The following is a 25,150-nucleotide window of genomic DNA, read 5'->3' as shown; positions in this document are numbered from 1 at the left end:
CAGGGTCATGTCAAGAAGGCATGTTGAGGGGTCTCTTGGGGGTGACTCATATTGCCTATAGAGATGGGGAAAGAAAATGAAGTGAATATAAAAAATAGGTGAAATGTTGAGGGCCCACACAGAAAAATGCAGCATGGGTTTGAGGAGCGGCGGAAGGGGGGCTTGGCAAAAGTGAAAATGAAACTAAGTAGGCTGTTTTGGGACAGTTCTACTTTGATATATATGAATAAATAAAGGGTGAATCAAGGGTATACGGTCCCTTTGAGCAAAAGCATATGTCCATTAAGAGATAAATGAAATAAATAGAAAAAATAAAATATATGAACAATAAAGCACACATTCTAAATTAAGTTTGAGGTTCTTCTATACAAATATTATTTTCCATCCTACAGATTGTTGTTGCATCCTTTTGTGTCTTTCCATTTCTTCCATTTGGTATAGTAAATTACTCCTAATTCTAACCTGCCTTTTAAAGGGGAAGGGGATGAAATTATACTGTGCACTACAGGTTTCTGTGAGTGAGAGATACTGAGCCAATGTAAATTATTATTATGTTATGATGTTGATGTTGATTGGGAATATTATATTCCCTAAAGTAAGAGAGAGGCAAGTGCTGTGTGTTGCTCCCAAGGTGCTCCTAACAACTTCGGTCTTGAACTGGTGTATGGGATACAGTTACACAGGTGTGGTGTGTATTTACTGGTCCTATCTGTACCTATCTCCATCCTGGCTGTCATCCCCATGTGTAGTCCATCCTGTTTCCTAGACCCTGTCCCTGGCTCTGAGCTACTCTGACTAGCCTCTCCTCCCCCGCTCCCTTCTCCTGCAGTGAGCCCCACAACAGCCAACACCCCAAGGATCACCCGCTCTAACAGCATCCCCACTCATGACTCCACCTTCGAGCTGTACAACGCCTCCCCAATGGGCAGCACCCTCTCCTTGGCAGACCGGCCCAAGGGCATGATCCGCTCGGGCTCCTTCCGTGACCCTGTGGATGATGGTGAGAGTCCTGCACCCAGCCAGGAGGACAAGAGTCTCCTCCTCAGTAATAATGGTGAGAGGGATACAGTCGCAACAAATTCTGTCCCATCAGATCTTTTCCAAGAGCACAGGATGTCTTGGAAGGTGGTTGGTGCAGCTGCGGGAAGGGTTTCTGACTTATGGGGCAGCAAAGTGACATGGGGGAGTTAGGGGTGGAAGGTCTGGAAGGGTGCAATAGGGGCCTTTTGAACATTGCTTCCTTCCTCCAGCATGTCCAGCACCACCATGATCAGGAGGCAGGCACCCTACCTAGTCCACAGTGCTTGCCTTCCATGGGGCAGAGTCAGCTTCTAGTTTTAAAGCTGTCTCTCCTGTTCTTCCTTTTGGGGTGTGTGATCACACTGGGTCTGTATAGTATTTTTAAATTACCTAAGTTTTTAAAAATAGCATAATTTTAATCTGGTGTTTTAATCTTTTTATCCTTTTACTGTTTTATCTCTTGTGTTCACCACTCCGAAATCTGTTCTAGACATGGAGCGGTACATTAATATTGTAAAGAAAAATAAAGTAAAGAAGCCTTACACTGCATATGGCAACAAAGGCTAATTTATGTGGCAGGTGTGGGGGCCTGATCTGGGTTGGGAGTTAAGTGGGGTATTCTACCCACCCCCCATGCTGCCACCTGGGTCTCAGTCTGGGTTGGGCCCTTTGTCCCTGCTGTTTTAATTGCATGAATGGTAATTCTTGGTAGGTATTTACAGTCCATTTGCTCTTGATATTTTCATTAAACTGATGTTCACATATTTAAAAGCAAAAACAACACAAAAGCGCCTCAGGTGGCTATACTGCCAGATCTTTTTCCCTTTGCCCCACAAGGTCCATTTCTTTGAGACATGCAAGGCTCCATGGTCCTCGAAGTGTTCCCACTGAAAGTGCCATAAGTAGGCTGACCGTATTTCCTTGAGACAAAAATGGGATATTGGGATGACAAAAATGGGACAGGGTTATGTAATATTCCGTATTCATGAAAAAGTAAGACAATAACAAAAGTTTTATTACATGAACATATTGAGCTAACAATTATTCTTCAGTGACAGAACTCATACAAACATTTAGGTAGACGTAGAGGGGACTGTATTTCACCACTATCGTACCATGAATATTTCTCCGATGAGGTAATCTTACGCAGCAAATTTCAGTCTTTCAGCACCTTATCAACAGCCTGTTGAACCGTAATATGAGTCTGAAAAGTCCGAATCAAACAATGTCAGGCAGAAAGAATCTGTATGGGCGGAATGATGGTAGAAATAACAGTAAGACTCGCCCTCCTGGCTCCCACACGCTGAATGGGGCTTAGCGACCGCCTCTTGAATTCCCCGCCACTGCAGACAAGCAAGGGGGTGGCGTCTGATCGTTGCTAGCTCAAGAAGCCTGGCCCTGACTGGATAAAGTAAATGGAACTTCCTCTTCCATCACACTAGTAGTTTTACTGCATGCATTGATTAGCATGGAGCCTTATGATACATGCATTCAATTTTTTTAACAAAAAATTAAAAATGGGACAAAATTGACATTAATATTAAAATGATGGGACAGTCAGGAAATAAGAAAAAAACGGTACTGTCCCATTTAAAACGGTACATATGGTCAGCCTAGCCATAAGCCATCACAAGCAAAGGAATCTCATTAGTTTCTTCCAGGACCAAATGATCTTCTGATCAAAGTTTCTTCATTAGCCCCAAGAGAACAAAGCTCAGGCTGCTCTTGGTTTTGTGTTGCATACTTTTGCTCACACCTGGCCTCTTAGTTTCCCCCTTGCCCCACCTCCCATGTGTGCTAATGCCCCCCAGGTGTCTTTGTGGCCAGTTTTCCCTTCCATGGCCAGGAGTTGCCCCATGACACATGTTTCTCTCTCTCTCTGTCTATTGCAGTTCATGGATCCGTGCTGTCCCTGGCATCCAGTGCTTCCTCCACTTACTCCTCCGTAAGCTGTGTTCCCTTCATCAGCCAGCCTGTCCCATCCTTTGCTTTCTCTGTGCTACGTTTCAACAGGCTCCTCCTTCCTCCCCTGCCCCACCCTGGGGTGATCTCCTGCTGCAGTCTTTTCAAGTGGAGTAGGGTTTAGCTAATTCAGGGCTTGGCATGTCGTAACCGTGGGGTGCAGTACAATTAGGTGTGTAGTGTTGCCCAGAAGGAGGGTGAAATGGGGGATGGAAAGATTTTAGCACAGGCTGTGGGTTCTGCGCATGGCCACTCACCTGTGCTATCAGCTGTGCCTGTGAATGCCTCTGCTACTTACACCCTAACCACCTGCCTCTCTGTCTCTCCTCTGCCCCATCATGTGCTACCAGGCTGAGGAGAGGATGCAGTCTGAGGTACAGTAAAATCCGCTCTTTCCTCCCCACTGCTGGGCTGCTCTTGACCACTGGTGGAGAGCAAAGGGTGCTTCTGCTTCCTTACTCTTCTCCCTTCTCTGTCTGTCCCTTGTAGCAAATCCGCAAACTGCGCCGTGAATTGGAGTCATCCCAAGAGAAGGTGGCAACGCTAACATCCCAGCTCTCAGCTAATGTGAGTTGCCCCTTTTTATTGGTCTGGCATAAATGTCTCTTGCCTCTGGCAAAGTCCCAACACTTTGTCTCAGATTTCGTGCCAACTGTTAATTTATTTTTTAAAATTATTATTATGTATGTACTTATTTTGCATTCAGAGGTAACTTAGGCAATGTAGGAGAAATGGAATAAATGTTGCAGAGGTGAAGGCCAAGAAATGCTGGAAGGGGTAGGGCAAACTAAGATGAGGACTGAAAGTGCAATGCATGGGAAAGACAGTTTGCTGGGTATAAGTGCACTTCTGTCTTGCACTCTCTGGACTATGAGGCTTCCTTTGGCTCAGGACACTCTCAGAAGTTACCCTCATGTTTGTTAACTTGCACTCTCCAACAGTGATCCCTAGAAATATATTCCATCTGGCAGCTCAGATTCTGATAGAGCCACTGGACTCAGGCAGAGTCTATGCAGTTCTGAACATCCGTGATGGCCATGCAGTCCAGAGCTCCAATCTGTCCTTGATTGTCTTGCAGCAAAATCACAGCAAATGGAGAGGGGGGTGGACCGTGGAGGGGGCTTTTCTCATGAAATAGGAGCGCCCTCTAGTGGGCACTTGTTGTTTTGCTCGTGCAGGTTGTGGCAGAACTTTGAGGCTCTGGAGGGGTGGAGTTCATCCCCTCTCCTCTTTAGCTCCAGGTTTGGAGGACGCCCTGGGGCTCATCTCACTCACTAGAGCCTAACTTCCCTCTGGCCATGACAAGGCTGGCAAGCAAGATAATCAAGCCCTGTCTATCACAAATCTGTGGTTCCTCCCCTCACTGTTTCTCTGTTTGATGCAATTTTTTGTGCCAGGAGTGCAAGTATAGCACCGTCTTCTTTTTCTGTCCAGGCTAACTTAGTAGCAGCCTTTGAACAGAGCCTGGTGAACATGACATCTCGTCTCCGACAGCTTGCAGAGACTGCAGAAGAGAAGGTGAGGCCTGTGAGAGGGGAAACAGCAATGGGACACCTCCGCTTGCAGTGGTCTCTTCTTTCTTTGCTCTCCTCTTCAGGATTGCACTGCACAGGACCAAACAGAATCTCAGTTAGTGGCAGAGTTAATGACCTCACTATCAGGACTCCAGACACTTGGGGGAAGGAGTTAGTAAAACTATAATGATTACTTACATATTTTTGTGTATTGTTGAATGGCGTATTTCAAGCTAGATCTTCCAGCTTGGGAAGGGAAACCTCCTCTTCTTTGTCCAAAGATTCTGGTCACAGAACCTACTGCTTTTTTCACTCATAACAATCAGTTCTCCAGTGTTGGGAATCTACTAAACCAAATGGCTTATGCCTCTACAACAGGGTGAATTACAAGATAGCTGGTCCAATAAGCAGGCATATGGGGGGGAAATGCTCTTCCCTGACCCACTTTTCTCCTCTTTAAAAACATGTATAGATTTTTTTTTATTTGTAGAAAGTTTATATTTTAGGTCCTTAGGAACTCCCTGCCACTATAACTCAGAGTTCCACAAATTGACCCTTTTCCACTGCCACCAATTCTTTTGGAATACTTTAAAACCTCCTAGTAGCTTGGTATAAGTTGCTTAGGTGTTAAATGGGCACTAACACTAGAGACAGTATGAACAATTAAACAGATTATTTATTAAAAAGATGTTTTCAACATAAGGGAATAGTGTGTTACTCTATTATAGGATAGGAATGCTTAAACTTATTTAAATTAAATATTTTTGGTAACTGTACCTAACAAGAGTGTCTTCCCTGCTAATAAACTCTCAGTAACTCCTCCCCACACACAGATCTAATTCCCCTAAACCCCACCCCAGCCAGTCCCTCACAACCCAGAAGGTATGCTGCACAGCAGATTTCCTCTGCCTTCAGCCCCTTCTGTTGCCTCTGGCTTTTGAGATGATCATACTGTATCAAGGATCACTTCCTGAAGCTCCTTCTGGTTAGACCTCTGACGAAATCCCCCTTATGCTGGGCTCTGCCGCCTGCCTGAAGTATCACACAGCCACATAGTTCAGCCTCCTACTCTCCACAGCCACCAGCTCCAGATTCCAGGTCTCCCTCCAAAGCAGTTCTCTCAGACTGGCTTTTTCTTTTCCCAGCTCTGAGCACTTCTCCCTTCAGCTAACTACCAGTAACTTCAACTCGCTGTTATCTTTTCCAGCTGTCTCTAACAAACTTCTCCCTGTCCTTTTTAAAAATCCCAACCTATTATGTTCCTTATGGAACTTCTAGCTGCCATCATCTTTGTTGACCCACCTGACCAATCAAAACAAGGGTAACTTTTAAATTGCCAAATGGCTGTCTTCATAATATGCAATAACAAAGCTAGGCTTCCTGCCTACTCAGATACATTAGTCTCACAGAGGTCAATCAAAGTATTGTAACATTACAAGACATAAAGAAACAGGTGAAAATACAATGTTTCTCTACAAGACTTAAAATAATTGCCCAGCAACATGTGAAGAGAGAAGGCTTAATAACCCTTCCTCTTTAAACACCGATCTGATCACACTGAAGTTTAGTGACGGAGAATCCAGAAAGTCTTTTCTCTGTGCCTGCAGCGGTACATGTACACAGCTCCGGATGTTTGGGGCCCTGGGCAGAGTAGCCCCTGGTAGTTCCCATCCTCTGTCAGTGGGCCCTGAGAAGCATACCTGGCTGGGGTGGCAAGAGCTCTTAAGCAGCACTGGGCTGCTGGATCTAGCCACCCATTAAATTTCCCACAATTCCTCGGAGGATTGTGAGGTTGGTGTCATTGCGGGAAATTAAATGGTAGGTAGATTCGGTGGCTTGATTGTCAGTGGAGGCTGGTAGTTCCGATGTCAGTGGGGCAGTGAATCCACTCTGGGTTTCAGTCAGAACCAGTCAAAATTCTAAAGGACACCTTGCCTGATGATGTGCGGAGTGCTGGGTCGGTAGGGGAGGTTTAAAGCAGGGCCCAGGGCAACCTCCAGCCCTCCAACTGTATGCTCTCATTTCCTTTTCACAATCTTTTCGTAACATATTTTTACAGCTAAACCCTGAGTAAAATAATAATAAGAACCCCAGACATTCATCAGTTATGTGTCATCTTCCAGGACACCGAGCTGGTGGACTTACGGGAAACTATTGATTTCTTGAAGAAAAAGAACTCGGAAGCCCAGGCTGTTATCCAAGGGGCCCTGAATGGAACTGACATTACACCCAAAGGTGAGCACAGCTTTCTGTACACACTGTCCTTGCAGATCTTCTGATCTGTACCTGCTGAATGGTGGAATGATGGTGGGGTGGGATCCATTGATACATGGTTCTTTTAAGGGCAGGAAAAAGAGTAATTAGGCATGGTGCTGGGATGGAATGTGCTTTAATCATAACCAGCTGCAATAAAACTTCTGTTAACCCTTTAAGGTTTGAAAGGGAGTAAAGCTATCTCTATGTGCTGTCTTGCATAGGGCTGTGCCACATAGGTTGTACATCCGGCTGCTTCTTTCGCCTTCCCAGACTTACAGGCTTTAGCAATAAGAATGGCAGAGAGATGGAAAAATCACCATTGCTACACATGGAGGACAACTTTCTGAATAGGACAGCTGCCTGTATCCATGGAGGCTATCCACGTGATTTGGAAGGTTCCAGCTTGGGGACCTTGATTCTATAGAAGGAAATGGCCGTCTTTATTTATTTATTTATTATTAATTAATTTATTCATTCATTCATTTCATTTAATTTCTATACCTCCCAATAGCCGAAGCTCTCTGGGTGGTTAACAAAAATTAAAACCAAAGAGCACACAATAAAACAGTATAAAATATATAAAACATTAAAACCACTGTAACAATACAACCAGAATAAAACCTAGCAGCAATGCATGGATTTAAAATACAGATTTAAAAAAGCAAAGCTAAAAGTCTAGAAAGCTAAAATGCTAAAAATGCCTGGGAAAATAAAAAGATACTCACCTGGCGCTGGAAAGAATACAGTGTAGGTGCCAGGCGAACCTCACTAGGGAGCTCATTCCACAGCTGGAGTGCCACAGCAGAAAAGGCCCTCCTCCTAGTAGCCACCCGCCTCACTTCCTTTGGCAGGGGCTCATGGAGAAGGGCCGCTGACGATGATCTTAAGGTCTGGGCAGGCACATATGGGAGGAGGCAATCCTTCAGATAGCCTGGCCCCAAGCTGTTAAGGGCTTTTGAATGTTAATACCAGCACTTTGAATCGGGCCCAGAAATGGACTGGCAGCCAGTGCAGCTGGAAAAGTACTGGCGTAATATGAGCTCGCTGGCCAGTCCCTGTTAATAATCTTGCTGCCCTATTTTGGACCAGCTGAAGTTTCCGGACAGTTTTCAAAGGCAGCCCCATGTATAAGGCATTGCAGTAATCCAGATGAGAAGTTATCAGAGCATGGATAACTGTAGCTAGGCTATCTCTGTCCAGATAAGGGCGTAGTTGGTATACCAGCCTAAGCTGATAAAAAGTGCTCCGTGCCACTGAGTTCACCTGTGCCTCAAGAGACAGTTCTGGATCCAAGAGCACCTCTGAACTATGAACACATTAGCGTTGTGTTACAGTAAAATAGCACAGTGATAAAGGCAGCTAATGGTTATAGCTCCCTCCCTGCCTTCTGGTATTCCATGTAAGGGATAGAAGCCAAAAGAGTGGAGGGGTGGGTTATAGTGGTCTGGTACACACATGCATGCTGTCTCTGTCATACATGCACACACTCACGCTTGCCCGCTTGGTGAGCCTACCCCAGCACAAAGTGAACCTGCCCCAACATAGGGAACCAACCCAACATTGACTCTGAATGCACACAGCTTCCCATCCTTCCTTAGGGTTCCAGATCTTGTTCCTCTTCTCCTACTGCATCCATTTGCTGCCTTCTCTGCTATCTCTGCTTCACCAGGTCCTGTCTGACTTTATGCCTTTTAGGTGAATACGCTGATTTTTTTCAAGGCAGAATTCTAGCTTTCCTGTGGTTATAATAAATGAATGGGAACAAGTACAGAGAAGATTTTCTTTGCTAGCTGAGTTCAGGGTTGAGGTTGAGAAACAAAGAGCTGGTAGCTGACTGAATGATGCAAGAGTCCCCTAGTCTTAACTGTAGATTCTGAGTATGTCTCTGTCCTCCATTCTCTGTGTCCTCCAGAGCTACGGATCAAGAGGCAAAACTCATCTGACAGTATATCCAGCTTGAACAGCATTACCAGCCATTCCAGCATTGGCAGTGGCAAGGATGCAGATGCCAAGAAGAAGAAGAAGAAAAGCTGGGTAGGTCAAGGAGGAGGGAAAGTCAGGAGAAGTAAGTGCAGGCTCTGTGTGGGGATGAAGCCCTGCTGTGTATGTTGTCACAGTAGCTAGTACAATGGCAACTGGTTGTCAGGGCTACTGGTCTGCAGAAAGTACTAGTGATTACTTAGAGCAGATTTCTCTGCTAAGAGATTAGTTGCCATCTGTTTTGCTCTTGAGTCCAAATGAGAATCTGCTCTTGTTTCCAGGCTAGATCCACTGCTAAGTGATGGCTAGCCTTAAGGATGGTATTGATGTGAAGGCCCAAAAGGTAGACAGGGATGCTATCCAAGTAGTGATGCAATCATTCTTAAAAAGATCGGGGTTTTCTTAAAAGAATTCCACATGTGCTTAAAATGTTCTTAGCATGCTTCAAGTTAAATGACTGCCCCCTGCCCTCAGTAACCTTTAAGCATTGAATGCTTTTCTGTTCTCACTCCAGCAGTCTATCTTGAGGCAAGAATGAGACCAGAAAAGCTTCCAAGTTTTTCAGGATACCCTTTAAAAAAGAGTAATTTGACCTGAAGTGTACTGGGGACATTTTTTTAAGCACATGTAAAATTATTATTTAAGACAATGGTTGCATCACAACAGTTTCTGCATGGCAAGTTATTACTTGTGCTGCTGATGTGACCCTTTCCTTGTATGTAACCTTGCAGTCCTGCTTTTTCGCACTGTCCACAAAGGGGGAAGAGAGCTCATTCATACCAACCTCTCAGCTCAGTAGGTGTGTCATCTCCTTGGGAAGGCTGGTATAGGAGACTACACTAGTTTCTCTGTGCTGCTGTGTGCACCGTAGCTTGTTACAGGCAGGGATCTGAGCTGAACGCATGATTAAGTCTCGCTATGTTCTTTTTTTCCTCCCTTTCTTCCTTCAATGCTGACCCCAATCTTTTCTTTCCAGGTGTATGAGGTAAGCTTGGAACTTCCCCATCCCCTACCCTACCCCCCTTCACCAGTCCAGTCCTTACGTCTTCCTCCTGACTAGTCACTCCATTGTGTTGGGACAGCACAGCACTCGTGAAACTAACCATCCCATTCGCTCTTACGCCTGCGCTGCCAAGATGCACTGCAAGGGGCCACTGCACTGGAGCTGGGGAGGAAGTTTCACGTCTGTTGTTAATGTGGCTTTGAATCCATCCCTGACGCTACCCAGCCTGACAACTCTCTTTAAGGTCTAGAGAGTCACTGGTGGAGAAGAGGCTCTAAGAATTGATTTTTGGGAGGTACCCATTAGGAGACATCTTAATAATAGCACATCATATCCCATTCTGCCACAAGTAACTGATGCGGCTTTCTGTCCTCTACCCCTAAATTGAATGGGGAGGTGTGTATATATAACAAAACACCATGTTTTTCTAAACTCCTCCAAATATATGGAAGCTATATGTCCCACCACCCACTCTCACTCACATTCTTTCTCTCACGCGCGCACACACACAGTATATCTTGAAAATATTGATGGATATATTTGAGTATCTTCCTTTTCCATGCAGGGCAGCGGTCGGATATATATTTTTTGCAAGTTGGGCAGTTTCTCTTTGCTTCTGTTAAGGGGAAGTTCCAAATTCAGCAACTGTTGTGTTGCAGAGATCACTTGTACCATAATGCAACCCTTGCATGGGTTTTGCGGGGGAGTAAGCCACCCTGGGAACCTGTTGAACGGTGGGGGTATAAATCCCTTTAAATAGATAGATAGATAGATTAGATAGAGCCACCCTCAGCATTCTGGCTGCAGCTTCTAGATCCAATCTAAGCTTTGTTTGGGTGTCTCGTCTGTCGAGAATTATTACCTTTTAAGTGGCCCAAATGATGAGATTCAATGAAGTGTGACGCTCTCCCGTTTCTGTCAGGCTAGGCTTAGCCAAGGACATGAGATGAAAACTTTGGCAGGTGCCTATGCTAAAGGTCCTTCCTTCTTGAAGGCACATTCATCATTGCTATGAATATGGTCTGGGTCCGGAATCTCCAGCAAGGGTTCAATGCTGCCACAGCTTACAGCAGGAAAGTGCTTTCCTAGATGTACAGCCCAGATCCTGGCAAATGCCATTTGAGGCCAGGTTCAAGCACTGACACAGCTCCAGTCCCCTGGCCTCTTGTGTGCCCCCAGACTGGCTTGTGGGGGAAGATAGCACCCCCGCCCCCATTCCAGTAGCACCTTCACCCATTACAGTGGCTATTCTCCCTGCTACTGTTTCAATATGTGTGTGGATTGATGCCTGTTTTTGTGTCTGTGTGAGCGTGTGGGTGCACGTTGCATGCTCTGCCTGAGCATGGTTGGGATTGCACATGAATATTCCCCTCAAGAGCAAAGCACACAGCCATGCTGGAATTGACTCTACTTTTATACTTTTTACATAATATCGATTAGGAGAGGAAAGGCTGCTTTTCCAGTCTCTCGGCAGCCAAGCCACTGAATGCAAAATGGATGGCCCATTTAGATCTTAGCTTCCTGGACTAATATGTGTTTTCCCATTAAATCTTGGAAAGTGTTAGATGTTCTGTGGGAAAGGAGAGCAGCTTATCATTCTTACTTGTAGATTTGGCAAAATCTGTACCAGATTTGGAGGTGAACAAATCAAGAGAGATGAGATATATGGATTTCTTAATGGATGAATTGACTGTAACCAAGTCTGATTGGACGCATACAGATTTTAAACATAAAAACTCCACTGAGCCAGGAGGACTCTGGTTACAGTGGGGTGAGCCTGTAAGCACTGCGAGGGCCTGTTCGCAGCCAAAGAGCAGAGGTAATATTGCCTATTTTTTGCCCTGCTGCTCTACATGTGCTATGTGCTAGCATTAACACAATCAGTTACATTGGAAAATCAGCTGCATGTGTGAATGCAGGAGACACCTTACCTACCATAACAGTGGGTAGACTCTCTAGTGGGATCGGAAGTTACCCCACCCACCATAACAATAAGTCAAATGCTTGTTTTTGTTACACCATAATAATTATGAAATAATAATTAATATTTATTACATTTCTATACTGCCCCATAGCCAAAGCGTTCTGGGTGGTTTACAGAAGTTGTCTGAACTTGTGATGAAATGAATGCAACCTGTAAATGCAGCACTCCCCTCTTACGTGCCTCAATGACAGAGCAGATGCCTGGGTACTACTTCCTGTCTAGAGACTTTCTTATCACTTTTATACCCCACTTTTCCTCCATGATGGAACTCCAGGTATACAAAGGGTTCCCAGGCACTGACAAGACCATTTTAACTTCAGCAAGGTGGTTGCCATCTCATGGAAGGATTTTGAGTCTGTTCTACCTTCCCGCTGCCACTGCCCATAGGCAGAGTGATAAAACGTCAAAAAAGCAAATCTGGGAAGTACATATAAATGGGCTTGTGCTTGATCAGTTTTGTTCTTCCAAGTGCTCTTCCCAGGCAGGGCGACAGCTATGGAGAAAACAGCAACTAACCTGAGGCTTCCTTAACATAGGACTTGCCCACTCATGGAAATCCAGGTTTCCTTCAAGAGGTCATGGCAGTAGATCATAGTTAGGTGTAATTACATTGCACACAGGTTATTCCTCCCCCATGCCCCCAATACACTCCTTATGCAGTGGTATGCAATACCATTGATTATTTGCATGCATGGATAAAGCTGCCAGTTGTATCCCTTCCCTCTCTTCAGAAAGTTGCAAGAAGCACAGAACGCTCTAACTGAAAGACTGTACCATTTTGCATCTTCCACATCTGGCATGACAGCAGCAGCACTTAAATGCGTGGACTCAGCTGGCCAGTGGCATGTTACTGCTAGCTACCAACTCCTGTGCAAGTTTGGATAAGCTCAAGCCTCAGGCTGCTAAACTGCCCTTGCTTCCTTCTATAGTAGGTAGAATAGGATTGCTTACTTGCATTCCTGTTCAATCTGGGAGAAGAGAATCTGGCCCACGTCTTGCTTCTTTCCCTACCTGGAGCAGATCACTTATCACCTTTAGGAACCACAGGTCATGCCTGGGCTTTGTATGTTTCTTAGTTCCTCCTAGTTTAAAAGTTCTGCTTCCCCCAAGGGCCTACGTTTATGGTTACTGACTACAAGAGCGGCTTGGTTCTTTTTATGGTGGGGTAATGTAACAACATTTGGAATCTATTCAGCTCCTTGCTGGGAGCTGATTTGGGCTGAGGCATTTCATGTTTCATTGGGGACTAGAAGTGCTCCCACTCTCTGGAGTCTTGAAGCCCAAGCTGTGGAAACTGGCATACTAGAAAGCAACCAGTATTGCTGCCGAATCCACATTCTGAGCACTCTAGAACCTACTGCTTACTTGCTTGTGGAGTATAATTAAGCTGGATTTAATGCAAATTAGATACCCCTTAACATGCTCGCATTCATGTTCTTTTTGAGGCTGCTCAAAAAGATGAGATGTTTTCTCATCCTGTCAGTGCATGCTTATGGGTGGGGTGAGATTCTAATTGGCATTAGAGAATGTGAGTATGGAGCCTGTGATTAATTAAACCATGGTGAAGACCCCATGTGTATACACTCTTTAAAGGGCTGTTGCATTGGGAGAACGTAATGTAAGAAATGTGTATTGTGATGATATTTGGTTTTTGAGCTAGGGTGAGAAGCAGATCAAAAGGGAATCTTAGAAGGCTGGGTGTCCTGAAAAGTATAAACTGATTACAGGTTGCAACAAAATAGAGTGTCAAAGGCACAAGCTGCCTCTGTTGCCTGCTCACTCCATAGCACAACACCCTCTGCTTTCCAGCAATCAGTCTTGGAGGGCTATTCCAACCTTCTTTGCATCTCAATTTCCCCCTTCAGTTGAGGAGCTCTTTCAACAAGGCTTTCAGCATTAAGAAGGGCCCCAAATCTGCCTCCTCGTATTCTGACATAGAGGAAATTGCCACCCCTGACTCTTCAGCACCATCATCTCCCAAGCTGCAGCATGGATCCATGGAGACAGCCTCGCCCTCCATCAAATCTTCCAACTCTTCTTCTGTGGGCATTGATAATACTGAGTAAGTGCAGCCCCCTACTTTCTCAGGAGTGAAGGTAGAGGAATACGTCCATGGGTCGGTTGACACTGGAAGAATTTTCATCAGTTCTAGTATGCTTTAGGTAGATGGATTCAAGTCGGTCGCTATTTGGGGGCTCAGATTCCCACACCCATAAGATGAACAATAAGGTTCTCTCCATTAGTCCCACTGGGTTGGATCCAGACTTACAACTAGCAGAGATCCACTAATGCTGGAGGAAGGGTGAGGGGAGGTAATTTTTGCCAATCCCTCCTTCCTCCTGCAGCCATCTGTGACCCCTGAAAAATCTGTTCGGGACTCTCCAGAGCAGCACAAGAGGCAGTGCAGTGGATTGCAGCAGGAAGGGGAAATTGGCAAACATTGTTCCTTCACACCTCCAGCAGGAAGCCTCCACTGGATTGTGGTCTGTTTCATAAATGGCAGGAGCTCTTCCATTCACAGAATGGTTAGTCTGGATCCAGCTCATTGTGTTTTAATGAGTTTAAACATTGTGTTTAAGCTCCATTCACCTACTTGGGTGCAATAATGTCCCCCTTTCAAGTCTGTGGATCCAGTTCAGTTGATTAGCATTGTGCTAAACATTGCATGCCTTCAAGTGACATGGTTGTTAAGAGCTGGGTGCGTGGAGGAATGCTTAAGTAGGCAGCCAAAAAATAGCTTGCAGAGCATCTTTCTGGTAACATATGGGCACTAAAAAGACTTCAGGCTTGGCAGGAGAGCACAGCAGTGAGAGAAGATTGTCATCCTCTGAAAGATCCTTAGCCTGAAGCAGCAATCCTCAGCTGGCACAGTCCCTCCCAGCCTTTACCCACTATAGTCCTTGTCAGCAGTCGTGCACCTGTCTCAGATTGTGTCTAATTGTTTTTTCATCCCTTGCACAGGCTCTTCCAGACTAATGAGGAAGAGGAGCCTGAGAAAAAGGAGGTCTCAGAGCTGCGCTCAGAGTTGTGGGAAAAGGAAATGAAACTGACGGACATTCGTCTGGAAGCCCTAAATTCAGCCCACCAGCTGGACCAGCTGCGTGAAACGATGCACAACATGCAGGTGGGCACTATGCTTTGCAAGGCTAGCAGTACTGCAGGTCATAGACCACCACAGGAACATCGGTTTCTAAACACCTGTTGTTGCTGTGTTTTCACAAAGAGACCAAGCATGCTGTATGATAAATGTCCTTCAACTAGCCCAGGGTCTGCTGGTGAGAATGAGCAAGCTTTTGACTGTCACATAAGTCTTTATGGGACAGGTTACGGTAAAGGACATCAGTATTGCCTTATCCAATGAAGTGCTCTCATTCTCTGTTGTTGACCCAGTAATAATGTTCTAAACACATCTATTGTTGCACACACAAAAAAGAAGTAGTCTACAGTGGCAGATGAACCAGACCAATGTTGAGAGAGAGAGAGAGAGAGAGAGAGAGAAAGATCTGGGCTGTGGCTTTCGGAGCTCAAAGCAGTCCTATTTTGTTTATGCAGCATTTTAAAGGAAGATCCATGACCCTAGGAAATTACTCTGCTATCCTCTGTTGTTTAAATATCACTTCTCAGGGAAGTAGTACATTACTACTCAGGATGAGCAGGAAGTAGAGAACATCCAGACACCTGCTGTCCTGTAGGAAAGGCACCCTGGGATTGTATTTGGCTGTGGAAGTCTCTTTCCAAAGTCCTGTCCTTGGGGAGAACTCCATCTCTTAGAATTTGCTGCTATGGCCTCCGTTTTTGGCCTTCTGGGTAACTATATTGTTGCCATCAGACCTCTCACCCCAGTCACTGCTCTCTGTCCATGCCCTGCAGCTGGAGGTGGATCTATTGAAAGCTGAGAATGACCGGCTGAAGGTGGCTCCAGGGCCCTCATCAGTGCCAAGCTCCATCCCAAGCCATGTCTTGAGCTCATCTGCCACCTCTTCTCCGCGACGCTCTCTAGGGCTCCAGCTCACTCACCCTTTCAGTCCCAGCTTGACGGATACAGGTATGGGGCAGGGAACAGGGGGGAAAGGATCACAGAGCTACTGTTAACAGTTCACTTTGTGCTGAAAAATACCTGCTTCTTTTTAACCTCCCCATCGCTGCAAGCCGAGGCATTTTTGTATGTGCACCTGCATGTGCACCCCTTCCCCCCACTGCATGTGGCCTTTGGGGCTACTATAGGAAGAGAGAGGAAGGAGGGTTTTTTGTGGACACCATGGGGGTTCCTGGCAACCCCATCCCTTGCCAATGGTGTCTTCTTTTGCGCAGCGTATGTACTGTCTCTTTCCCTTCCAGACCTGTCGCCAATGGATGGCATCAGTGCCGGCCCCCAGAAAGATGAGATGACGCTACGGATTGTAGTGCGCATGCCACCTCAGCACATCATCAAAGGGGTAAGCACCAGTGGAAGTGCAGGGAGGTTCAGTATCTGGGGGCAGTGCCTCCCAGCCAAAACGTATGGTGTGGGGACTCTACCGAGTTGATCTAGTGGCCATTAAAAACTGGTGGCAGCAGTTTCGAGATCCCAGCCATGTTTATCCTTCCCTTTTTGGCTTCCAGGACCTGAAGCAGCAGGAGTTCTACCTGGGCAGTAGTAAAGTGAGTGGGAAACTGGACTGGAAAATGCTGGATGAAGCTGTCTGTCAGGTATTCAAGGTGAGATGCTAATGATAAACTTTGGGCTGCACTCTCATCTTGAGAAACCTCATTTGAAATATTTGGGATATTGACCCATTAGGTTTTAAGTACTCCACACATCTGTCTTCCTGGGCTTTAGCTGTATGTAGAAACATGGACTGGAGGATGTTAAATGCTAGCGTTCATGGAGATAAACTGGCTGTACCTGCTGGTCTTAACAATCTAGCAAGTCTTCTTCTGAGTTACTACTTTCAGAAAATGCCCTCTCCAAAGTGAGTGAGCAGTGGAGGAAAAAATGGAAGGGCACCTCTTGTGCCCAGGAGAGACAGAGAATAAAAAGCTCCATAAGGACATAATGGCAACAGGCCTTCTTGCTGAATTATTCTGGAACCACTGTGCAGTCCTTAAGGCCAAACCAGTGGCTGCCTATTGCACTGTCCTCCTTTGCATTGGGGCAGAGATATAGGAACTGGTGGCCACAAGTGGCTGGGGGTGCTGGGATTTGTAGTCTAACACATCTGGAAGGTCTGACTTGACCTGAGTCCCTCCCTGTCTTCACTCAGGAGTATGTTGCCAAGATGGACCCTGCTCTCACGCTGGGGCTCAGCATTGAGTCTGTCTATGGCTACAGCATCAGCCACATCAAACGAGTCTTGGACACAGAGCCACCAGAACTGCCACCTTGCCGGCGGGGTATGACCAGCATAGCTGTCACGTTGAAAGGTATTGCCACAATTAGTTCATAACATTCATTTAGCACTAGTGATATGGCAGGCTACCTCCGTGCGTTCCTTTGTTTCTGTCCTGTCTAGCTTTAAGCAGCTGGCTGGGCCAGAGGAGGAGAAAAACAAAACAGGGACCTCTGAGTGAGAGAGCATCTGGAGATAATGGCCAAGTTCAGAAATGGTGATGGTATATTGGAGCAGCTGTTAACTGCAGCACTGTATTGCTATAGGTCAGCCTTCCCCAATCTGGTGCCCTCCAATTATTTTGTACTTCAACACCCATCAGTTCCAGCCAGCATAGTCAATGGTCAGGAATGCTGGGAGTTGTAGTCCAAAACATCTGGAGGGCACCAGGTTGGGGAAGGGTGCTATAGGTGAAGATCTGTGCTTGGCTAACCTGCAGGGAATACTTTTTTTCCTCTCATTTTGCTGTTGGGTTGAAATAGAAGACTCAGTTCTAGGCCCCTTTCAGATTATTACCTAACCGAGGCTTGGGATTTTGCGTTTCTCCTCCCATCTCCTCCTCCTCTGCCCACAAGGAGAGAGAAGGAGAGCTTCTGTTTTCACTTCAAACAAATCACAATTCTGTGTTATATATAAACTCGGACAACTATGGTTCGTTCTAACCAAAGTTTGTTAAAAGAAACCAGTATCAAGCAATGGTGTGACATCCTGATTTGTTAACTAACTTTGGCTAGAATAAAACACGTTTCCCAGAGTCCCATTCAGAGCAGAGAGAGAGAAATGGTAGACTGCTATGTGCTATGTAGGGCTAAGTAACTCCAAGAGAAGATGAGGGTCTTGACATGGTGGTAGCAGTGGGAGTTGTCAGTATTCTGATAGCATTAAACATCTGGGGATTATTGAAGAAAGGAGCTTGCCATGGCTCGGGAGGGACCATTGTGATGGAAAAGGGAGCCTGAGATGTTTTGAGGGCCATGAGTGTGAGTGGGGGATGTCTTGTGACAGCCACCATCTTCTACGCAGGCTTGAAAGAGAAGTGTGTGGACAGCCTGGTGTTTGAGACCCTTATCCCCAAGCCCATGATGCAGCACTATATAAGCCTTCTGCTCAAGCACCGGCGCCTTATCCTTTCTGGGCCAAGCGGAACCGGGAAGACATACCTGACCAATCGGCTGGCTGAATATTTGGTGGAGCGCTCGGGCCGCGAGGTCACTGATGGCATTGTCAACACTTTCAACATGCACCAGCAGTCATGCAAGGTTAGAAACCCCTGGCTGGGAACAGCTACCCCTTCACTTCTGCAGTCACAGGAACAATCTCTCTGGCCCCGATCACAGCCCTGCCAATAGCCTTCATTCCTAAATCACAGTCCCCCTGAAATTTTAGCAGAGGAATTTCAGACATGCTTGTCCTAATCGTCTAGCGCAATTATCTATCTCTCTCTCTCTCTCCCCAAAAGCAATTCTCATTAAGTTCAGTGGGGCTTTCTCTTGGTTAAGGAGGTATGGAATTGGAGCCGTAAGCTTCACCACCCTGCTCTTCCAGCCCTTTGCCAATGTTCCCTTCCATTCCTGGATAGTGGTCCTCAGTCCTACACCCAGTACCCATCCTGGTGGATTCACCACCATCTGATCACCTTTCCTAACATTCCCACATTCCTTCGTTCAGCGATTGGGTGCATACCTATTTTCTCCGAGTGACTTCCATTTTGACCGAGTGACTTCCACTTTCCATAATTCCTTTCCAGGACCTACAGCTTTACCTCTCCAATCTGGCCAATCAGATTGATCGGGAAACAGGGATAGATGTGCCATTGGTCATTCTCCTTGATGACCTCAGCGAACCTGGTTCCATCAGTGAGCTTGTCAATGGAGCACTCACTTGCAAGTACCACAAATGGTGAGAAACTGCTATATATTAGCATTCAACTCATACCTCTTAATAGAGATCTTGCCCTCAAGGGATGTTCGAAGTTACAAGTGCAACAGTGCATTCTGACGTGCATTTGTTTCTGCTTATGCTGCATCTCGCAGTGGGCAGATGTTGACAATGGCATGGCTTTACTGTTGCCTCAGGGGCCTGCGTTATCATTGTCTCTTGACTGCCACCCTAGGGAAGAGGACTTCCCCGCCACTAGTTCTATGCCATGGGTGGCTGACATGGGAGGAGAGTTAGTGGGCCTGTCTGTCCAGCATTGTGTTTCTGCCTGCTCTCCAACTAAGCTACAGGCAAAACCACCCAAAGACAAAGAGAGCTGAGTATGTGTTGTATTGTGCATAAACACATGGTTGTGGCACGCTTGCCAGAAAAGGTTGGCCACCACCACTCTTTTCTGTATTGTGAGTTTGACTGGAGAGGGATGTGTCCCCATTACTGTGGTTCTCTGGAATCATTTGGCCCAGGAAGGGCTTCATATGTTGTTAAGGGCTCAGCCAAGTTTTATTGTATACTTACTTGTTTTTATATTAAAATGTATATCCTGCCTTTGTAGGCCAGACTCCTGCTCAAGAAAGCTTACAGTATCTTACAATCCTAAATATAGAACAACTTCTCTACCAGCTTCTGGCATAGCTCCTATTCTTATTAGGGGAACTTCCCCACTCCCCCCTGCCCAAACTCTGCACAGTTCTGGAGAAGCACTGTTTTGTTGCATTGTCTTGAAGAGTAGGGATTGATATGAGAAAAGAACACATGGTGCTAGTCATAGCCAAGACCTCTGCTTCTAAAATGGGTGTAATGCAGGTATCCTAGTGCAGCCTTCCCCAACCTGGCGCCCTTTTGATGTGTTGAACTACAACTCCCATCATCCCCAACCAGCATGGCCACCAGGTTGAGGAACACTGTCCCAAGTGATTAATCCTGCTGTGTTGAAAGTGAAGTGGTAGAGTAAAGGACTTCCAAACGTGCCCTCTGCAGAGAGCAAACAGGATATGTAGTGCCTGATGGAGCTCTTGTTCCTCTTCCTCACCAGCCCTTACATCATTGGAACAACCAACCAGCCTGTGAAGATGACACCAAACCATGGCCTCCACCTCAGCTTCAGGTAAGGGCAGCAACACTGAATCCACCAAAGACAGAGGGATTGTGCTGGGTTTTTAGACAGCATCTCTTCTTCTGTCTCGTTGGGTCCAAGATCACCTGGGGTTCAAAAACAGTTATCCTGCTATGTAAACGATTCATGTTTTGTGTGTGCGTGCGCATATGTGCATTATATAAGCCATTGTTGTTTGAGGTGGGGAAATGGGTACAACTCCTTTCCCTCCTCTGACTGTTGGTCTAGACCTGCCTTCCCCCACCTTGTGCTCTCCAGATGTTTTTGACTACAACTTCCAGAATTCCTAACCATTGGCCATGCTGCCTGAGGCTAATGGGAATTGAAATCCACAACATCTGGAGAGCAGCAGGTTGAGGAAGGGTGGTCTAGAAAGAGCTTTGGAAGAGGATTGTTCACTTAAGATGCATGCCTCTCTTCTGGTTCTCATTACTGACCTGTCACATTTTCTTACTCTGCAGGATGCTGACGTTCTCCAATAACGTAGAGCCGGCCAATGGCTTCCTGGTGCGCTACCTACGCCGGAAGCTGCTTGAGTCTGATAGTGATGTCAATGCCAACCGGGAAGAGCTGCTGCGTGTGCTGGACTGGGTACCCAAGCTCTGGTACCATCTTCACACCTTCCTGGAGAAGCACAGTACCTCTGATTTCCTCATTGGTAAGGCTTGAGCCCCACTGGCTGGAGATGTAGTTCAGGAAGCTGGGATGGGAAGCTGTAATGAAAGACCATCCCAGATCAGGTTGTGTGCTATTCCCAATGGTCAAACAAAAGAGGGATTCCAGGGCTCAAGACTGCATAGAAGCAGTAGCCTCTCATCGAGCATCCTTGTCAGTAATTATAGTGGGTTAAGTGTGTGGTTAGGGTTACCCAGTGGTGAGAAAAAAGCAATCTGCCTATGCTCAGAGGGTTGTCAAGTTATTACTTCAAAGCACTAGAGATCTAGTTTTAAAGAGAATTTTCTGGGCTGAGCACTGGCTCAAATTAAGCCCTGCTTTATTCTTTGACAGCCAAATTCATTGATTTATCTTTGGTATTCCTGTTGAAGGTGTCTGTGTGGGACTGGGCCACAGTAGATAAGTAGTCATCAGGGTTTCAGCCTGTCCCTTTAGGTTTGAATTTCTTTGAGCTGCTCAGTAGAATTGTCATTGTTCAGTTCTAGACCCAAATGGCAACTTTTGGCTATGCACATTCTTAATGCCATATAGTTCCTCCCTGTATATTCCTTAATCCCGGTTTGGTTGCAAAACTGATCCCTTGAACCCAAAGAGCATAGGAACCAGATGTTAATGTATCCCTTTCCAGTATAGTGAGGAGTTGCTAGGTCTACCATACTGGCTCCCTGTATCTGGCCTAGCCATAGCCACGGTGGCATAGCAGTGACCCCCAGTGGACAAAATATTACAAGAGTTTGGGGTTCCCACACTGGCTGGTAGCTCATCCTGCCCTCCTCACTTTGCTTTCCAGGCCCTTGTTTCTTCTTGTCATGCCCCATTGGTATTGAGGACTTCCGAACCTGGTTCATCGACCTGTGGAATAATTCCATCATCCCCTACCTTCAGGAGGGAGCAAAGGATGGGATCAAGGTACTTTTCCCCCACATCCTCATCCAGCAACGTGCTATAGCCTAGACTCATTCGCAGAGATAAATTGCTTGGCTACAAACTGCCCTTTTGCTCTGCTCTAAATTATCCACAGCAAAGTATCTTGCAGCAAATCTGTTTTTTCAGACATTGTCTAGCTCCTGCTTGAATTTGCTCTGAGCCTCCACCCTGCCTCTCACCAGAGGATGGGAAGAGTGGCAGCTGCATTTCTCTGACTGCTGTCACAAATGCCAGCCAAGTGTCAATACTCTTTCTTGCCTATCCCTGTTCTAGGTGCATGGGCAGAAAGCTGCCTGGGAGGACCCTGTGGAGTGGGTGCGAGACACGTTGCCATGGCCGTCAGCCCAACAAGACCAGTCAAAGCTCTATCACCTTCCCCCACCCAGTGTGGGGCCCCACAATACCATCTCACCTCCAGAGGAACGGAGTGGCAAGGATTCTACACCCAACTCTCTGGAATCGGACCCCTTGGTATGTCTTCAGGCTCCAGAGGTGGACAGCGGCCGAGGAATAGGCTGGACTGAAACTTGTAATGTTTGGCATGAGGGAATTAAGTTGGGAGTCAGAAGCATCCTGCTGGATGAGTGGCCCAGGTCATCCTTGCACTGCCATACCTTGCCAGCCATTTCTTTGTAGCAGTACATTTAGCTGGCACATCGGTTACTGCAGCCTTCCCCAACCTGGTGCCTTCCAGAGGTGGACTACAATTCCCAGAATCCCCCAGCCAGCTAGTAGTTCAGCCAATCAGGCACCATATGATGACTTTCCAATGGCTATAAAGCAGGAATGGGGAATCTTTGTTTATGTCAAGGGCTGTATTCCCCCAGAGGTAAGCTCTCAGGGGCTGCTTACTGAGATGGGAGGGGCCAGAGTTTGTGGTGGGAGGGGCTAGAGCCAAAAGTGGGTGGGGCCAGTCAGCAGTGGGCAGAGCCACCCCATTTTCTCTTCCTCTGTCTCTCCCCTTCCCTTCTCCACTTGTTCCCTTTTCTTTTTCTTCCTCCTTGATGAAAATCCTCCCCCCCCCCTTGGGACAACAATTAGGCTTAGAAAAAAACATTTATAAAAGCTTTTTTCCTGAGACTAATTGGTGCACGGGGGTGGGGGCGTGTGTGTGAGTGTGAGAAAGAGACAGAGAGTTGGGGGGTGCAGTGTGGGGATGGGAGTGTTAACCCTTCCATCCCCCACTTTCATACCTCGGAAAACCATTGCCTTCTCCCTGTGCAGAAGGTAGGTTGCATGGGGGAGGAGGAGGAGCCACAGGCCGGATCCAAAATCTGCATCCATCCTGCAGGCTAGTAGTTTCCATCTGTACTATGAAACAAAGCGAGTGAATCTTCCCTCTCACTTGGAAACCCTTTATGAACCCCATTCCATAAAATTGTATCATTTTGTTCTGTTAAAAGAAACCTCATTTGTACCCTTCATATTTGTTGGGCCCTCTCAAAGAATCTAGAGTATGAGTTTTGCTTCATAATTCTTGAAGCATAGGAGAACCATTCGTTGTGCTTGAGCAACACACATCTTCTGAAACTTGAGGTGACTAGCATGACAGATTGCCCCCCTCTCCACTTGGCATAACAAACTCTGCCTTTTCCTTTTGTTCTTGCAGCAGACTGCATGTGTGCGTTTTCTTTGTTTGAAGCTTGAAACATCTCGGGACTCCAAGGACCCAAGCTAGCTCCAGGTTTTGTGGGTGATCTGCAGTGAGTCCCTCCCAGCCCACTCCAGGCAAGGGGCCTCCTCCCCATCTCCAGAGCACACTGCCAGAACTCTTAGTCCACCCTCCTTGCTGATCTCCTGTGAGTTTGGAGAGCAACCCCAGAATAGATTTAGAGATTATGCTTGCTTCCAGAGCTCAGCTCATTGGGCCCTTGAGACATCCATGGACCGCAGGCAAGCTGCCAGGCCTTGCCACTCGGTGGAGCTGGCCGTGCCAAGGACTATATTTAATTGAACATTTAATTAGTGCAAGATCGATACCAGTTGTAGATATAAAACATCTGGGCAGTAACTGTGGCACTTTTGTGTTTCGAACAGCATCTAGCAACTATTGGCATCATACATAAATAGAGCCACCAGGAATTGCTTTCCATAGTAAACACAATGAGGCTTTGGTGCTTTCATGATGGCTGGTTTCACAGAATAGGCCCATGGTTACCATCTTGTCTTGAGTGCCTTGTATTATGCAGGCCACTCTCCCACAAGGCAGGTGGATCTGCAGAATAACATGGGGGGCGGGGAGGGCACGAAGTCCCAGCTAGACCAGCAGCAGCTTTAAAGACTTACACAACAATACAGGCAATTGCTAAGTGTGTATCATCCAGCTGCCCACTGGGACATAACTGTACTACTGTAATAGCAGTTGCCTTCTCTGTTGTGTCCTTCTGCAACTTACTCTCTCTTCTTCTTTTTACTTACTTACTTTCTCTCTCTCGGGAATAGTCTTTGAGTCTAGAACAGCAGCACAAGTATTGACTGAGAGGACCGTTTAGCACATTAGGGCCTGCATGTTCATATGGGCAAGAGGGAGACTCTGCCCCACGCTGCCACATAACAGAGACTGCATTGGTGACCTCAGCAAGCACAATTTCCTTCACAAGAGAAAAGAGCCTTAAAATGACTGTGCTGGGTGGCACTGTGAGGATTTGGCCACAGGGTGGCATAAACGTATAAGCCAGAGAAAGAAGCTGGCTCCACATACCAACTGAGATAGCTACATGGGATAATTTTGGCTTTGCCAATACACATACCCATGGCAGAATTGTGGACATTCTACGGTAGAGAGCAGAAGCAAACAGTAGCCTATATTCCTTTTGTAAACACTAAGAGAAGCTGCTGCTTGGCAACCCCTTTAGGGTAGGGCACCTAGGACAAATGCCCCTTCTAAGCAGTATGTGAGCTAGCCTTGAAATCCATCATTTGGAAATCATGCTGCTGGCAGCTTTGTACTGAGGGGTATAGGTATAGCTTTGTGTAGGAAATCTAGGATGGATTAGTGACAATAGGGGAGAAGCTTAATAGAGGCATGGGTCTGGACTGTTTTAGCCCATCCATACCTGTCCTGTGTTAGCTTATGCATCCTCACTAACCAAGTCTGTCTTGTTATTTTTTGAACTCCAGAGTCTATCTTTAAAGGACACATGCAGCTTTATGGAATTTTCTCCATAGAGAGGGTTGCCTGGCACCCATTTTAAAGTCTTGTTGGTGTCAGGCAAAGACTTTTTCATTTTCTCAAGTTTTCAACATCTGATGAGCTTTTAATATCTGCTATTTATCCCACCAATGTATTGATTATTGTTCTTGTTGTGTGCTTTTTGAAAGGTTTTTGTTATTCTTTAGCTTGATAACCATCCAGGTAATACTTATTGAAGGGCAGTGTACAAATTTACAAAAAAATTAGATGATCTG

At 46.2% G+C, this 25,150-nt stretch overlaps 1 protein-coding gene across 1 annotated transcript in view; it reads left to right on the top strand.

The window, feature by feature from the left end:
* NAV1 (neuron navigator 1) overlaps nucleotides 1–25,150 on the top strand; it is a 384,551-nt gene that overhangs the window by 357,978 nt on the left and 1,423 nt on the right. The window contains exons 13-31 of the mRNA XM_084853627.1: nucleotides 830–1,054; nucleotides 2,913–2,965; nucleotides 3,333–3,356; nucleotides 3,472–3,549; nucleotides 4,417–4,500; nucleotides 6,620–6,731; nucleotides 8,665–8,786; nucleotides 13,585–13,781; nucleotides 14,681–14,843; nucleotides 15,590–15,764; nucleotides 16,058–16,155; nucleotides 16,322–16,417; nucleotides 16,963–17,122; nucleotides 18,112–18,347; nucleotides 18,836–18,987; nucleotides 20,060–20,131; nucleotides 20,602–20,798; nucleotides 21,606–21,724; nucleotides 22,016–22,213. Of these exons, the coding sequence (XP_084709753.1) occupies nucleotides 830–1,054; nucleotides 2,913–2,965; nucleotides 3,333–3,356; nucleotides 3,472–3,549; nucleotides 4,417–4,500; nucleotides 6,620–6,731; nucleotides 8,665–8,786; nucleotides 13,585–13,781; nucleotides 14,681–14,843; nucleotides 15,590–15,764; nucleotides 16,058–16,155; nucleotides 16,322–16,417; nucleotides 16,963–17,122; nucleotides 18,112–18,347; nucleotides 18,836–18,987; nucleotides 20,060–20,131; nucleotides 20,602–20,798; nucleotides 21,606–21,724; nucleotides 22,016–22,213 (2,561 nt within the window). The remainder of the gene's footprint in view (nucleotides 1–829; nucleotides 1,055–2,912; nucleotides 2,966–3,332; nucleotides 3,357–3,471; nucleotides 3,550–4,416; nucleotides 4,501–6,619; nucleotides 6,732–8,664; nucleotides 8,787–13,584; nucleotides 13,782–14,680; nucleotides 14,844–15,589; nucleotides 15,765–16,057; nucleotides 16,156–16,321; nucleotides 16,418–16,962; nucleotides 17,123–18,111; nucleotides 18,348–18,835; nucleotides 18,988–20,059; nucleotides 20,132–20,601; nucleotides 20,799–21,605; nucleotides 21,725–22,015; nucleotides 22,214–25,150) is intronic.

This window comes from Heloderma suspectum, chromosome 4, assembly GCF_057233095.1.
Source record: "Heloderma suspectum isolate Gila_16-S chromosome 4, 16-S_ref, whole genome shotgun sequence".
NCBI lineage: Eukaryota > Metazoa > Chordata > Lepidosauria > Squamata > Helodermatidae > Heloderma > Heloderma suspectum.
Note: the sequence above shows the minus strand (reverse complement) of the source record. Positions and strands in the feature narration are given on the sequence as shown.